This window comes from Ammodytes marinus (genome assembly GCF_949987685.1).
Source record: "Ammodytes marinus genome assembly, chromosome: 23".
Classification (NCBI taxonomy): domain Eukaryota; kingdom Metazoa; phylum Chordata; class Actinopteri; order Uranoscopiformes; family Ammodytidae; genus Ammodytes; species Ammodytes marinus.
In genome coordinates this window covers 13,194,136-13,212,122 of record NC_137227.1, presented here as the reverse complement: position 1 = coordinate 13,212,122, position 17,987 = coordinate 13,194,136, and the positions used below count along the sequence as shown (strand labels likewise).

Below are 17,987 nucleotides of genomic sequence, written 5' to 3'. Positions count from 1 at the left end.
GGCCGATGTCGGGGGCCTGGCGGTCGGGGGCCCTAAGCAACCGCTTAGTTCGCTTATGCCTCGGGCCGGCTCTGGTTTTCTGTCATGTTACTCAGTGCATGAGTTGACGGGGTGAATCAATCGCCACCTAAGCCTATGAAAACTGCACTGATGATCCGATCTTGAAGTGCTCGCAAAAGTTAATATGAATTTCAGACCGGTTGCAAACTGAGAATATTACTTTTTCCTCATTGGGAGAAAATAAGTCCCTGCGTGCTTTTGGTGTGCTCCGACAGCACCGTGTGCGTCTCCCGAGGGGACTACTGAGCTGAATGTTGCGTCGCGCTGCCAGTATTTTCGGGTTGGACATCGCCCTTTCTTTTACCCAACCGTTCGCAATGAAACGGTCCCGTTTATCTATTATAAGTCCGTTGCGACTTCCACAGGGACACAGCGCACAGGTTGAATTTATGAATGAAAGTATGATAGTTGAGTTCTGTCACTATCGAATTTGTTACGTGTCATTTCGCATTTCTTAGTGGGCATACGGAAATGCTGGAGCTTTCTTAGTGGGTATACTGCGTATACCTGCGTATCATGTAGACTACACCACTGGTTGTGTCCTTGGGCAAGACACTTCACCCACCTTGCCTCGTGTGAATGTCGATAGTTAGCCTGCTATCGGTGTATGAATGTGTGTGTGAATGGTAACGTTGGAAAGGGAAACAGGTCTCCCTTGCAAAAGTGTCTTCGGACTCAATGGGATATACCTGTATAAATAAAGGTTAAAAAAATAAAAATAAATGGGATTTGTACCCATTTTAATTTATTTTTAAGCCTGTTTTTGAAAAAAGACGCACAAGGATCATTACTGTTTGTCACAATCACAGTATTTAGCGTGATCATGCATTACATGTTCTTGCAAATATAAGATCCCCTGTCTTTGCAAAATCGTATAGTGTCTGACTAAAAACTCAGTGATTTGGTGTCAGACTTTAGTCTTTTCTAAGTATTTTCTTCTAGTGTATGGAAGGCATTAGACATGATATCAAATCCAAAGATGACTCAAAGGTGTTTATATACAGTTAAGAAGTTTCAGGCAATTGTGTTTTATTTTGTTTTGCTGTCAAGAGCTTATCTTCCAGTTTTGTCGTTTGGTTTTAGGTCTCATTAAGATGAATGAGTGCTCATTCTTGAGTGTTCAAACTGACATTATTACTAATGTTACTTCAGAGTTATAAAATCTCCTTTTTTGTCTCTGCAGGTGGGCTATGAGAATGCTGGCACAGTGGAGTTCCTGGTGGACAAAAATGGCAAACACTACTTCATTGAAGTCAACTCTCGACTCCAGGTTGAACACACGGTCACAGAGGAAATCACAGAGTAAGTACAAGATGTTTACGTGTGTGAATGGGTTCAGGCAGGTGGGCTGCTGGATGGTTGTAGCGGTTGTCATTTTGTGTGTTTGTTTGGTATCCTCTGTAGTGAATATGTACATGGGTTCATTCATTAAGACTTTTGACTCTGGGGTGAATTGTTTGTTCCTGACTCTGCAACAAAGTGTTGGTGTGGCCCCCCTCCCCCAACATTCCTCTGCTTGAGCCAAGACTTGTATCTGTGTTTCACACCTTGCTCTGCCTGGAGCTAGGCCATTGTCTTGGGTTCACACCTAGCCAGCCCCAAGACAGGATGTCCCACATAACCCCTGTCTCTTCTGCCATTGGTCAGAAGTATTTTGCTGTTTTTGATAACAGCGAGTGAGCTAAACAGCTCACGCTCTCTTCCCTTCAAGCACCATCCGAGGTGCTTCGCTCTTCTCTACGAACCTCAAGGAAGGAGGTTCGCAGCTCTCTTCTCCACGCACCACCCAACAGACTGGGGGTGCCAGTTGCTCTCTTCTCTACCCACCACCAAACGGTGTGGAGGTACAGCTCTCTTCTTCCCCAACTTCCAGACTGGGAGGGGGAATCCACCAAGTTCTCTGTAGCCGGCAATCAGCCTCTCCACAGTGAAAGACCTGGTGCTGCTCTCTTCTCCTCGCAACCTCAAGGAAGGAGGTCTGCTCTCTGCTCTTCTTCATGCACCATCCGAGGTGCTGAAGCTCCTCTCTCCTGCCTTGCTAACCACCCCAGACCGGGGGTAGCTCAACCTTCTGGACCCCGACTCTCTGCTCTCCCTGATCCAAGCTCTACAACACGGCCTGTCCAAACAGCCGTGAAGCCCCTCTGAACCAAAGACGAACAAGGATCCACCCTGTTGCTCCCAGCAACTAAAGAGGTACCAGAAGAACCAGGGAACGAACCAAGCTCCCACAAAGGCCAGACCCTTTAAGAAGAAGAAGAACTACTAAGCTACAACCGTAGCCCAGAGACAACAACGCCAGTTAGCACGCCGCTACTGAAGAACCAAAGGACCTGCTCAACAGAGCTGCATCACGACCGACCCTGCCAAGCACAACCAAAGGACCAGAACCGAAGCACGGCTATGAGCGCTGTGTAAACATCTGGTATCGTATGAACTACTGGGCTTAGCTTAGCGTAGCAAGAACACATGGCTTTAAGAACTGTTAACTTGGAAATGTATATTTACTGATTTTGAAATGTTCATTGTTACTTTGTAATTGGGTTTACAATACTGTGATATTACCTTGAACTTATTGATTAGATATCCAAACATTTATGTTGATTTGAATTACCTTTAAAAAGGGACCTTCAACCAAAGGCCCCCCCCCTTTTTTTGTTTCTCTTCCCCCTCTTCTCCCACCACAGGCTAATTTGCATCTACACATACATGCACTCACAGACACACACACACACACACTCTGTGTGCTTTAGTTTTAGTGGTTTTTAAATGTGTTGGATTTTGTTTACTTTGTGTTAATAAATTACATGCATTTTCTTTCGTAACTAGAAGTTTCTGTCATTCATTTGTGTGGATATTATTGGGAAGTCCGCAACCAACAAGTACAAGGATTCTGTAGCCTTCAGTGTTAAGATCATATTACCAAATTCATAATAGTAATTACTTGATTACATTATTATAGGGAAATGATCATTGAGACTAGGATTTATTAATATTGATTTGTTTAACTGAACCTTAGGTTGATCAACATTGGTAAATAAATCCTTTGATTAAACGAGACAATTTGCTATTATTTTTCCATTCTTAAAATGAATGGTGGTGCCCCTTTTAACTTTAATAGATTATTAAAGTATTATTAATCATCAGATTAATTTCTAATAGCAGAATTAATCTGAACCACCTGTACCCGCTACACCTCTGTCCAGACAGGTGTGGAGCTTCAAGGTTAGATGATTCCCACTATGGAAAGTTCCTTGAGTAGGAATAAAATATTTATGGAAGAGTAGGCAGAGTTGAGAAGAATAGAGTCATATGCAAGACATTAGCAAAAATGGACTCAACAGAAATGTGAGGAAATGGACTGGTTGAGATAGGAGGGAAAAGAAGGAAATGACAGAAAGCTGATGGGTATAAAGAGACGAGTGGAGTGGAGGGGAGGGACACTGGGAAAGAGAAGAGACACAACAGGTGAAATCAGTGATGGGAAGAGTAGAAAGATGAGATCAGAGAGAGAGAGAGAGAGAGGCAAAAAGACTATGGGAATGAAGGAGAAAGGTGGTAAAGAGAGGAAAATGAAAGATATAAATAGCATTCTATTCCACTGATTATCTGTGAGATTTACTGTTGAAACAACACAGATGGTCTCTATATAATACACACATTAGAAAAACACAAAACATTTTACTTATTAACAAAATAATCAGTATATGTACACAGGGCCGCCTTAATGCACGGGCTTACCTGGGCTGAAGCCCCAGGGCCTACGAAGATCAGGGGCCTCTCTCTCTCAAAAAAATAATAATATATATATATATATATATATATATATATATATATATATATATATATATATATATATTTTTTACTGTCTCAATATAGGCCTCTGATCTAAGAAGGCCCCGAACATTGTCATTTAAAACAATAAATTATTGACTGGCTCATGATAGGCCCCTAATCTTCGTAGGGGGGGCGGGCGTACGGAGAACAGGGGCCTATCATGAACCATTAAAGAAAAAGGAAAAAGAATCACATTATTTTTGGCCTATGAAGATCAAGGGGCCTATCATTCACCAGTACATTTGTTATTTTTGTTTAATAACATTGTTCGGGGCAACGCAGATCAAGGGCCTATATTGAGTTGAGCCATTAAAAACAAAACGAATAGTTCAAAGAGAGAAGTAGCTTTGGGATAAGGGATTATTTAAAAAAAAATGGAATGCTGACTGACTGGATTTTTTAAACCTGTATATTTTTGTTTCTGCTTTTTGGTATTTCTGTCTCCAAATTATTCCAGAAACTAGCTCACATAGGACACAGTTGATTTAGCCTTAGTTTTCTTCTCATAGTGCACCAGATTGATGCATTTTACTTTAAAAGGTTCAAATTTTTCTTCCGGTATGTACACTGTATGTACATACAGTGCTGCTTGAAAGTATGTGAGCCCCTTGAGCCGTTTGGAATTGTATTGAGTTTAACTATAATTAATTCATTTTTATCAATACCAGTATTTTTTTATATGAAATAACAGATGTCTGTTTATCAATTCCAAATTTCTCTTTACCAGAAATCAATTGTTAAAACAAATGATTTGCCAACTTTTGTATGTAACCCACACATTACATCTAGTGATTTGCAAAACGCTCAAGGAGTTCACATACTTTCAAGCAGCACTGTACAAATACATACTTCTCCTACTCCTAGACACATGTTTGATTGAGGCCTAACAACTTTCAAATGGCAAAATACAAACAAAAGGTTACCTTTTTGGGACTTTCTGACACACAAGTTATATTTTGAGATGAAAATGGGAAAGAAGGCTTACTTTGTGATAAGTATTAGAGACACAGTGGTATTTATTAACAAATATGAGGTTTCTGTTAAAGTAAATAAACTTCTATAGCCAGAACAGATGTGTGATTGGAGCTTGGCTTCCAAGATGGAACAGGTTTGCAACAATTTATTGTACAGCTTTAATTTACATGACTGTCACCTCTCACATTTTGCATCTGTTTAAAATGTTCTACTCTCATTTATTTTTTTACAACATGATTTGTGTTGAATCTTTTCTACACATTTTTTTTTTATCTACAATTGTTAACTCTACATGTATAAAGGAAGGAAGAAGATGGGATATTTATTTATCTATCATAAATCATGTAATGTGTGTGCTCTGAGCTGATACATCTACAATGTTACATTTTCAGAATTGCTTTTCCTTCCTATTATTGAGGTTGAATGCAATGTCTTATCTAATTCATTCAAAATGAAAAAAAGAGTTAGGTTGGAGGATATCAGACACAGAATAACTCGTGCAATACCATACTAATATTTTCATCTAGATGCTACTCGCTATGGACTTAATTTTGTGAGAATAAAATGAGATGGGGAAAGGTCTTGACTTAGCGTTGAGCATCACTACATGTTTTCCAGTCTGCCTTTGTGCCATTGTTAGTACCGTATACCCTGCTTTTGTTTTTATATCTTCCCTCCTCAAATGCGCTTCTTTCAAAGTGAGACAGCTTTTTTCTTTACTTTACAGACTTGACACACACTTGATTACATACATGAAAACACATGATACACATAATAGAAAGTAGTTCTCATGTATTTCTCCACTTGTATCTTGCACCAGTTTATCATATCCTTTATGTTGTGCACAGAGAACTTCATATCACAGAGGACATTTGATGTTTTGGGGAATTGGGATCATTTGAATTCGCAGGAGTACAGTATTACTTGATATTGGGCAGCATCCTGCATGAAACGGCCCTTGTTGAAAACTTCAGCTGCCATAAGCATCTTTATCATTTGCACAGTTCTCATTTCAGGCTGTGGTTTAGTTCCGAGTAGCCGCAGCTGAAGTAGATTATGGTCGGCAAGAGAAAGTGTTTTTCCAACGGAAATACAATGACCATCCATCTTAATTGTACTACATAGCAAATGTACTCATATTGTACCACTTACAAAATACACATATTGCAGTATAGTTTAAAGGACATAAGTGGCAACTGCATTGTGGTTTTACTGTATTTATGTCCATAAGTATTTCAGCTATTCAGTTTCATATGGCTTTGAGCTGTATGAGCAGATTTCTTTTGCGTGTTTAAAACAGACTGTCAATAATAGACTTGTCAGCGAGGTACTTTTTATACTGAGCTGTAAACTCACCTTTTAAACTTTTAAATTAATCCTGAACTCTGCCCCTACCATTATCTTTCATCACTTTAATCTCTTGTGCCTAATTTGTTTTTCATTCCCTACCATTCCCTGTTTGATTTGTTCATTTGCTGCACTTTTGCCTATTCTTTTATTTTCATAACCTCTCTGTCTTTATTTATTTTTTCTCCTCCTTCTTGTGTGTCACATACTCCCACGTTCAAAAGGTTTTTTTTTATTTGTGCGTGTGAGGAACTGGTTTTAATATAACCCTTCACTTTCTCCAGTACTCGTCGTTTATTCTTAGATCCTTCTATTACTTTTGCGTTTTCTTAGCCTATATTCTTTTTGTATCCCTTTATTCATTCCTTCTTCCTCTATTTTTTTTTAACCCCTCTCTTTTTAAAGTAACAGTGTCTCTTGTTATGGGTATTGTTCCACCACTTAAAGTGGTCTACTCTGGTCTAGAGTGGATATGTTGAATATTTCGATTCAATAGTGAATAGCGGTTTCCACATGAAGAATCCTTAAGACTTTGGTGTCCCCTAACTTTTCCTTTTAGTGCCAGCAGAGTGACTTTTCTACTTCAGGATACAATTTCTATTATTATTAGATTGCCATGAAATTTAGCGACGATATTCATGTCCCTCACAAGTTGAATCGTTCAGTGAAATACTTCAGTGTTTGACTAAATATCTGCAAATCTGATGACATTCCTACCAGCCTAAGCTGCACATTGAGGTTCCTGCTAATTTGCATGCCAGCATGATACACATTAAACCTGCTAAACATCAGTGTATTGCTTTGTCATTGCAAACACTACATAGCATTACCATCCTTTTTATTACAAATGCCATCTTAATTTCTAAGGATTAAAAGCATCATGTTAAGAAAACCAAATCACAAAAATTAAAGCATTCACTTTGTCATTTTGTAGGCAGAATTGAGACAACCGGAATCCCTCACTTTGATGTGTGCGTGCGTGGATGTTTGATCTAACTATTTCTAATAGGATGGGTTTCACACAATCTGGTATCAAAGTCTCTTCTTTCTTTTCTTCTCTCATTAATTCATCCCGTTTCTTCCAACCCATCCATCTCTCGCATCATCCATGTGTCCTCAGCTGACTCACTTCATCTGTCTCTACCTCTGTTCATTTTTCATCCCTCTTTCTCTCTCTTCCTCGCACCATTGCCTCCTGTGCTGTCTCCCTCTCTCCCTCTGCTGTCCTTTCAGTCCTGTCAGCATCTCCTTCTGTGTGTCGACCGCTTAGTCTGTCACTCTTATCACTCCTTCTCTTCCTCTCTAGGGCTTTACCTCTCATCCATCTCATCTTTGTCATTTTCACCTCTGATCCATAATCGTACCCTCCTTCCCCCCTTACTTGACATCTGCCCATTCATTTGTCTCTCCCTCTCTCCTTTACCTCACCTTTGCCTCATCCACTCTCTCACACTTCTTCCTTTCTGTGACCCTTATGATCTTGTCCTTCTCTGTCGTTATTTCCCCTTTATCGGCCCGTCTTTCTTGCTGTCTTGTCAAATCCTTCCTCTGTCTGTCTTTTTTAAATTTTTTTTAGTTTTTTTTATTATTATTCTTTCGGACAATTCCACACAATACACAATTATCTCTTTCACATCATACATCATACTTTGTGTTGTCCGAAGGGTGACGGAAGAAGCCAAAGGCTTATCAGGTCCCGCCCCCATTTTCATCAGATTCAGATACACATTTACTGTTACAGAAAAAAAAGAAAAAACACAATTTAGTTGTTGTTGTTGTTGTTTTTTAATTTTTTTTTTATGATTTTGCTAATTTTTTTTGTTAATCAGCTGCAGTCCAATACAGTCAATTTTCATTCTCATTATTCATTGACCTTGCACAACTGACATGCTTTCCATTTTCCCAATGAATTTTAATTACTCATCGTTATCCTCTCTTTCCACTGTAGCCATTTTTACGATGTCTCCTTTGATATCAGCGATTCCAGCGATATCTCCTTTGATAGCTGTGATGTCTCCTTTGATAGATGCAATACCGGATACAATTTTTGCTATCGCCTCCCGAACAGCAGTAATAGCCTGTTTTGTTCCATCCATATCTTTCGACGCTGTACATCTACCATCTCTCCCTTCCGCTTGTGCAACAATGAGTTTCTTCATTTTGCGATACAGAACATACAAAGCAAATCCCAAAGCAAGCATCCCCACCGTCATGCCAGCGAAGATGTATACATCTTGGACATCCTCAATGTCCATTGCAGCCAGTCTTACTCCATTTTTTTGTTTTAATAATCTTAAAACCCCAACACTGAGTGCAGCATGTTGCTCCACCAATTAGATCCAGCTTTAACTTGCAACAGAGGTAAAAACATTTAACATTTATTTTTCTGTCTACCATATTTTCCACACTTTTCCTCCTCTTCTTCTCCCCTGCCACTGTTCCTAACACTCCCTCTTACCCGTTACTGTGTCATTCCTCTCTGCTGCTTTACCTTCTCTACCTTCTCTCAACATTGCTTTCATTGTTGTGGCATATTTTGACTTTTTACACGATGCTAGCTTGGCATGGTGGTATCATTTTGACTGAAAAGTCAACCTGTCACCTTATACTGCTTCTTTTGCTTCTTGCTCGCTGGCACTCTGTCTCTTTCTCAGCAGTGCGTACACAAGTGTCAGTAAGAAGGCAGAATACCACTATCTACAGGATATTCAGAATGAAGGCACCCACCCTCACACACACTCTCATTCACAGTTGCATACAGAAGTGCACCCCGTTGTTAAAAATTTTGATGATTCACACTTCCACAAGGAAAAACACATTGCACAGGAGCACTATACAAATACCTCTTTGTCTTTCTGAATTGCTGAATTCCTGCAGAACTTAGGCAATTCTTTCCGATGTATACAGTACAGCAGACAAAATGAGAGATGAATGCAGGATATATTTAGTCTGTGAGGCATACCCTTTGTGTGTTTGAGGGGTAGATGTTTGTGTACAAGACGCTTGTCTGTCTGAAAGCAGTGACGTGCAGTGAGGTCAGTGAGTGGGTAGGCACTGAGTTCTGAAAGCCAGATTTCTCTAAACCTATATATTGTTAAATCAAAAACAATAAACAACAAACGGGTGCGCACGGCCGATTTCAAATAAGTTCCTCCCTCTCACTCTCTCTCTCTCACACACACACACACACACACACACACACACACACAGACGGGACGTATATGAAATGTCACGACGGTGACTGCAGGTTTGCCCGTAGCCTACTGTGGTTTGGTCTAAATGATTAAACATCGCATCCATCGACTTAATGGACCCGTCCCTCACACCAAGGGCCGAAAAAACATAGGGGAATGAGTCAAACCTTCGCCGATTCAAACTACTACTTCTATTCAGCTTCAACATTTTTCTCATCAAAACGTCTACACTTTTTTAAAGTTATAGCGGATTACATGTAAAGATCGAAATAATTAACAGTAATAATACAAATAGAAGTTTATTAAGTAAAACATTAATTTTATTTTTATTTTTTGCACACGGCGCCAGGGTAGGCAATACACTGACCGCACATCACTGTCTGAAAGGCATAAGTGTGAGTGTTTTTGTGAGACAGGGAGACAGTCTCTGCATTCAACTGCAGCTCCGCCTTTGAACTTCTCCTCTCTCAGGGTTCAATTTGTCTATACTTTATCCGTAAACGATCTTACCTTCGTGCGTTGAGTGTGTTTCTTTTAGTGGCAGTGAGCAATCAGCTTGTGTGAATGTTGCTGTCAAGAGACACTGCAAATTCTGTAGGATTGGTGGACAGCAGTCGGAAGTGTGTGTGTGTGATGGACCGTTAAAATGCAGAATGCCCTGACTACTGACGGTATTGTTAAAAAAAATAAAGTGGCTGAGCAAAAGTAAAGAAACCAGAGGAGGAAAGAAAGTAGGAAGAAGATGTTATGGGAATGATTACGTACTGTAAGATGGAATGGAAATGTTCGTGTTTTATGATTTACCTGGCTCAAGGTGAAAACGTTTATCTAATGTTTGAGCATGCACATGTTGGGGACAGATGTAAGGAGGTAAAGAGTTCTTTACTTGTGTGAATGTGTATTAAGTCATGTCTGCACAATATATTCACAAACACGAAGAAAGCATTCTGAAAAGGCAACCATGTTAAGGTCTGAGAAACATTCAGTTATCCCCAAAGTCCATTTATTTATTGCTTGTACTCAGGCTATGCAACAGCCCATCAAGCTTCATCAAGTCAATTTATCAGCAAACAACTTTTAATGTTACACCTTACCTGAATCTTGTCTAAGCTCTTATTCCTTGGACTAATTTAGATTTATGGAGCAAACATGGACAAGAGGTCCCAAAAAAATAAATAAATTTCTATAATGTATGTATTTTTTTGCACACACTTGGACAGAGACTAAGAAAATGAGAAAAGAGCATGAGCATTTTAACCTCTGAATCTCTTTAGATGCTTACTGCACTTTTTTTAACCCGTTTTCTGACCCTTATAGTTGTATATTGTAACTATTTTAATAACACCTCCAAATGAAGGCTTACTAACGTTTTCAAACCTATTCAATGAAAAGCAAAAATGCACTAAGATATTCTAAATTTGTTTTGCATTTATTTTATTTTTTAATCACTGCAAGACGGCTTCAACAGAAGCGAAGGTTCTCCAAACCAACTGGCTAGCTCAATACAATTAGTTTTCAATGTACCAAACCAAAGCAGTGAACCTTCATTGCTTTTCATACTTAACACATCTCAGTATAGACTGTTTCCCCACTTTCCTGCTAGTGCTGCTGCTAAGCTTTCATAGGATGTGGGCAACTTGTTTAATACAGTAATATATCAAATGAGTGACATGATTTCATATCTGCTATAGAATTTGACTCACCCTTGTCAGGATTGAACCTATAATATTTTGTACAGCATCTTTATTTCAGCATTTCCCTGCCAGTTTTTTTTCTATTCTTGGCAGGAAAATAATCTGTTTGAAGCGGCATTTAGCCAAAAAGAAAAAACTCCTACTGCAAGATTATAATAAAAAGAAGTTCCCTTATATAAGCAGCATAATATGGAACATTTCTAAAAGTCTTTGGTCATTGCTTCGAATCCATCACAGATGCCGGGTGATGGTGACTGGTAGATTCTCCTTTTTTAAAACAAAAATCCAATAATGTGTAGATATTGTATTTACAGACTAAACTGCTCTACATGTACACCACATCATCTCAACACAGTCCTACTGAAGTGCAGAAAAGAAACCTTTTTCATGCACATTTGTGTTGAATTAAATGTCAAATTTAACTGTTTCATGTCAAGGGATTTGCATAGACAACCAGAATTGATAGCTTTTACAGTGCAATATTGATCGTCTAAATAGTAATGTTATTAAAATAACTGTATAAAATCTATCATAGTGACAGTTAGATTTTATGAGCATTTCTTTTCTTGATTAAAAGCCAATATAGGCCCAATAATATGGAATGACAAATGTCTCCATTTTGATTTTCAATAAAAAGGTAATTATCTCAGTTCTTTTTAAGTGACGTCAAACAAATGCCCCAAATCCACAGCACAGTGTTCAGTGTAAGCAAGAAATACAATTTGGACATCATAATATCTATCTAATACTGTAATTTAGCTGGCATTACATCCATGCTATGAGGCAATTGATTATCCTGCCATGTAATATTGCTGTTTGGAAGTGTGTGTGTGTGTGCTCGTGTCAGAGAGGGAGAGAGAGCTTAATTGCTTTTGGCTGTATGATGAGCAGATTAATTGCTATAAATTTGTATCTTTCGTTTCAAAGATTTAGCAGACAGTGTATATAAATGCATTTTGATGAAACGGGGAGAGAAACAGTAAACAGAGTTAGCATTGTTTCGGGCTTTATTGCTTTTGGTGTACTGCGTTGGAGAGTTTAACACTGGAATTGCTTCTTTAGTGTGTTTTTAAGTGTGTGTTCACTTGCGTATATACGTATATCAGTGCTTGAGGGAAACTGTGTGTGCTGCACCTGCTTGTTTGTCTGTTTAGGCTAGCTAATTAGCCCTAAATGACCACTTTCCATCTTCATCAAGCTGAGAAGAGTGACAGAGAGGGAGTGAGAGTAAGAAAGATGGAAATAAATAATGCCTTGTGTTAATTGACCAAAGGACAACAAATGAGGGGTGGAAATGAAGAGAGGGACATGAGGTGAATTAAAGGAAGAGTTGAGTGACCCAGAACTGCTGAGGAAAAACAAGCAACAGCTTGCTGGAACAAAGTTTCAGGCCTGCATTGGTTAGATTATTTGATTCTGCATCAGTACATTTCACTGTGAAACCGTTTTCCATGGTGCATTGTTATATATTTCTCTCTTTCCTTCAATTTGTCATTGAGCCTCAATTTCCCCTTTGTGCTTGTCTTGCCATTTCTCCCTCCTTTGATTCCATAGCATTTTTCACTCTTACCTTCTCTCTCTTTTCTTTCTTCCTTTTGTTCTCTCTGTATTGAGGGTTGCATGCGGCTCTGTGCTTCTGGCTCTGGTTTCCCTTTTGAACTAGAGTTGGATGAGACGCTGCCACATCAGCAACAACACCCCTTCTCCCTCTCCAGTCTAGCCAACCCTCTCACACATGTTAATTTTTCTTAAATAAAGTACACGGTGAATTCAATATTATTATAAACTTGTTAACTATTAACATGCTAAGTGAGTTACTTGCTTCCTTGACCAATATCCTCTCCCTCATTCTAAGAAGAAATTCTCTTCTTTTTATTGTCCCTGCATCCTTTCCTATTATCACTTTCTTCTTTGGCTTATTCTCTCTTAACCCCTCTCCTCTTCTGTTCTTTGAACCCTTTAACTATTTATTTTGCTCATGGCTTATTGAGTTTGTTATCCCTTCCTTCCCTTCCGTTCCCTTCTTCCTCCTCCTTTCTGTGTGCTTATGTCCTTTTCCGTCTCAACACTGAGGAATAACATCAACAGTCTGCATCTTCTCCTCCAGGCGCTGTGTGTGTGTGTGTGTGTGTGTGTGTGTGTGTGTGTGTGTGTGTGTGTGTGTGTGTGTGTGTGTGTGTGTGTGTGTGCGTGTGTGTCCTTAAAATAACCATTGGCAAGAAAATGACTGCTAAGCTTTATAGAGGCCATGTCTGGACACTAGGGCTGGGTATCGTCAAGGACTTCGCGATACGATATGTATCACGATACACTGGTCACGATACGATATATCAAGATATATCACGATATATTGCGTATCTTGATATATCACGATATATTGCGATGTTCCATAAACAAGTTGCCTTGTCAAACATAACGGCACAATATATTGATAATTGCACAGACAAATGAAGTCAAAACTATTTAATTCACAACTTCCTTTACTATTTTTCTTTTTTTTTTGGTTTTGGCAAATGATCAAACACTGCTGCAGCTGCCATAACATCAAAATAACAAATCCAATTCACTCTTGTACTAACTGTACAGGACACAATGAAAATGAAAACACATCAGTGTGCTATTGTGACACAGTGAATCTTAAGTATTCTTATAAACAAAACTGATCTAACTTCAATAGTCAGTATCCTAGAGGCTCAGGCCTGACAGCCGACGTGGGTTTGAATCTGACCCGTGGTTGTTCTCTGCATTTCATTCCCTCTCTGCCCCATTTCATATTTGTATCTCTGCACTATCAATAAAAAAATAGATTTTTAGTTATAAAAATCGATACTGATATCGCGAAACTAAGTATCGCGATATATCGATTTTTTGACACAGCCCTACTGGACACTGTAATAAGTTAGATAATGATTATAATAATTCAAAGTGTGTGTGTGTGTGTATGTGTGAAGTAGTGAGTACCTGAATAATCCTTTTATATTACAATATGCTTTGATGTTTGTGTGGCACTGCAGCATACAACTGAATTCTTTTTGTGTAATTTGTTTCTGTGTATTCCAGTGTACACCCAAGCATTTGTTTTTGTGCGTGTACTCGGAGGACTTCTGTTTGGTTTTGTGAGCACGTCATAAAATAATTTTAAGGTGATTATAATTGTGCAGCGAAGCATAAAGTGAGTGATTGAGAAGTAAGCAGACGAATGAGGTGTGTGTGTTTCTGAGCGTGCATCTGTCCTGACAACTGGGGAGAATCTAATTTGTGTGCGTGTCCCTCTTCAGATTGTTGTTGCTGTGTGTTTCGGCTATTTATGATAATGGGAAGAATGCTTATCATGATTATAATCACACCTGGTTGTTTTGGAATGCTTTTCATTCACTTATCCGGACTTCACTCTTCCAACATTAAGGCCTTTTTAATATGACATTTGGACTACGCAACAGCATCCTGCAGAAGCAGACAAAGATAATTACCCATCATTTATGAATGCTGATTATTGTTGGTAACCATTTGCAGTGAAACAATAAGGAGATGCAGAGGGCAGCAAGCTAGAGCTAGAAAACATGTTCACTGATTAAACATTTTATGTGATCCCCTTTTTTCCTACATCTTTCAAAATACTAAGATATTGTAATGTAAATGCATTGAGGAGAGGGGATGAAGAAAGAGACATGCATGAGGGAGCCTAATAATGTTAAAAAAGACCAAGTATATGGGCCATGCTAGAAGCTCTTTGAGGCTTTCAACTTGTTGTTGAACACCATATGTTGACACTGTAGTATCCTTGTGCTAACTTCAGCAAGTCCGACACAGTTTGAGATTATCATTACAGTTGGTGTGTACTTTAGTAACCTACAATTATACAGTAGTTCATATCACATTCAGGTAAGACTTCCATATAGTGACACTTAAACTGTTGAAAATAAGAAAATATGACAGTAGAAAGTAGTTTACTCTGTGTTGGCTCACTTTAAGATCTTGCTGTGCATTTACTGTGGAGCCCGCAATACGGGTGCACTTTAAATATAGGAGAGGCTGGTTTGACCAAGAAACCTTCCCCCTTAGTCTTTCCTGTGAATTAGTGTACTGTACCAACAGGGCTGCACAACCCTACAAGAGCAAAACCATTTAAACCCCAGACCAGAACTAATAAAAATCCTAATTTGCATGATTTACCATGACCTAAATGATAAATTAAACTGTAATTTCCATACGTTCTGCCCAGTAATCCCCTTTACCTCCTAAGCCTTTTCCACAGGCTCAGGGCTTCTGAGCCAATTGGTATCAAAGACTTGACGAAAAATCTAGAGGATAGAGCATCGAAAGGTGGTTGATCATGGGTAAGGCCTATGTTAAGGCCCTGGGACAGACATGACTTTTGGGAAAGCAGCAGAATGGGTGTGAGGGGGAGGGGTACATAAGTATTCACTCGAGATAACAACAGAAGAACTGTCTCCTGCTTTTTCTTATTATTTTCCACTGTCAAATCTGGAGTTCAAGACGCTGCTTGGATCTTGCTGAAGACTCACTAATATAGAGATTTTTTTTTTTGGGGTGCATTTTTATGCTTTATTGATAGTGTAGAGTCAGAGTTGAAATGGGGCAGAGAGGGGAGTGACATGCAGAGAACAACCGTGGGCTGGAATCGAACCCGGGTCCGCTGCTGGCCGAGGCCCATGGGGGGGACGCCCTACTAACTGAGCTAAGGTAATTTTGCTTTCTGACAGGATTGTGCTGTAATGGTAACCTTTAACGTAAAGGGACTTAAGTCCCAATCCACTTTGCATGACATACTTTACATTCAACCCACTGAAGCCTGTGAAAAGGTGTTGTGTTCTCTTTTGAAAGTGACCAATCCCAGGTCATGTTTGTCAATATTGTTATGTTGTCATTCCCCACTAGCAGAATGGATACCTTGCATTACTTCTTGCATTCAAATGATTCGCCAGATTGTTAGTCAGAGAACTGAGTGGAATAAAACAAGGGTGAATGACAGATGAAACCCCCCCAGCTAAATGTAAAGGAAGCTTTGCCGCTTCGCTGGGCCTTCTTGCACGCAGAAACCTAAGCTATCGGTGTATCATGCTGGGGACCATGTTGAGAGGATCATTTTATTTAAAAAGACTTGCACATACATTGTCTTGTGTGTCTATATTCCTGCCTGTGTTCCATTCACATGCTAAAACAAGTACACATAAACATTCATACATCAAAGACGTATCCACAATCTGCTTGGAGTATTGGTTTTAATTTGGATGGTTTCCTGCTGGGCTTTGGTATATGGAAAGGAGGACCCACTGACTCATCACAGCTGCACACTCATAGTTATGTTGCATGGTTCATTTATCTTAAACCTGTAAAGAAAATTTTCCAGCAGCGAGGGTAGCTGTGGCTGTTGAGTGTGGGCGCATAAACAATTTGATGAGCGTCTGCTTGTGTACGGCAGGTGGCATATGTATTCATAAATTTGCTTGTCTAAATTTATGAGTAATAATTTGCACTGGTCTTTTTCTTTTCTTTTTTTTTATCTTACATTGCACTGCTCAGTATCTTCCCAGCTTCTCTTCTTTCTACACATCTAATATTTGCCCCTATCCTTTACTTTAATTTTATGGGAAATGCTTAGTTTGTTAGAGCAAAATCATTATCTGTAGCAAGGCTGCATGGTGTTATCTCTTTTCCTATATACTGTTTCAGTATTTCTTTACCTCAATCTTGGTCTCTGTTAACTCTGTACTTACTCTTCTGTTAATATTTTATCTTTCCTCTGAACTGCATCCCTTATTCTTCTCTTTCATGTTGTACTTATTGCATACCACACTATATCCGTCCATATACTTGAATCCATTTTATTCTGCCACAGCTGGTATTATACTCTCATCATGTTATCTGTGCTGATCTTTGACTCATAGGCTAAGGTAATTTAATTTGTATGCATCTGTGTATGTCTTTTTGAAAACATCGGTTTTCATTTCAAAACACGTTCTAAAGCAGATACACCAACCCACAGTAGGCTAAATATAGGGCTATGGACACCGAAAGCTTAATTCACATAACTTTAACACATTAATCTAGCCTTATTCAAACAGGTTGCACTGCAAAATGAAAAGGTTTAGACCCAAGTTGAATGTAAATGTAGAGTGAATCACAACGGACATACAACTTTAAAGGTCACACCCTGGACAGTGATATCTAATTATGTGGCTGGCAGCCGAAGGTGACAACACAGGCTTAATATGAACATATAGATGTGGAAACAAGCATTACAACTGTGTTGAAATGAATATAGTTTGTTAATATGATTAGTCTATTCGTTGATTTTTTAGATTGATCAAACATAACATAGTTTTGATGATTGATTAATCCATGGGTAGCCAACCATATGAGCTAGAGAGGTAGCTGAATGCAGCGTTTTAATTTCGACTCGTCTCAGCAGGTCATTTCACTCATGAATTCCTACGGAGTGCTAATCAGCAGATTTATTTATCAAACAGGAAATACCTTTTTTCAGGAGTAATGTGCTCTTAATGTGCTCTTAATTGTGAGGATGTGCTGCATTGTTCATTCATGTATATATACACATTTGTGTGTTTGGTGTCTGTTGGTTGCCTCTTTGAAAGACTGTTGTCAAGAGGAAGTGTGAAAACAATGCCTTTGGTTCAGAGAGATTTTGCCAGGCATATCCTACAATGTTTTGCCTCCTACACACTCCACCGTTTATCAATAAGCTTTAGTTGATTAATTGTTAATTGACTATGAATGAGAATAATAGCTGGTTGTTGCCCTACATCAGGGATGTCAAACTCATTTTCACAAAGGGCCACTCTACGATATGATAATCACTCTAAGGGCCAGACTGACACACCTTCTTTTTAATCGAAAA

The 17,987-nt window shown here is 39.0% G+C and overlaps 1 protein-coding gene across 1 annotated transcript in view; it reads left to right on the top strand.

The window, feature by feature from the left end:
• Positions 1-17,987, top strand: part of pcxb (pyruvate carboxylase b) — a 282,158-nt gene that overhangs the window by 69,011 nt on the left and 195,160 nt on the right. Inside the window, exon 10 of the mRNA XM_080052016.1 lies at positions 1,244-1,362. Coding sequence (XP_079908142.1) covers positions 1,244-1,362 — 119 coding nt within the window. The remainder of the gene's footprint in view (positions 1-1,243; positions 1,363-17,987) is intronic.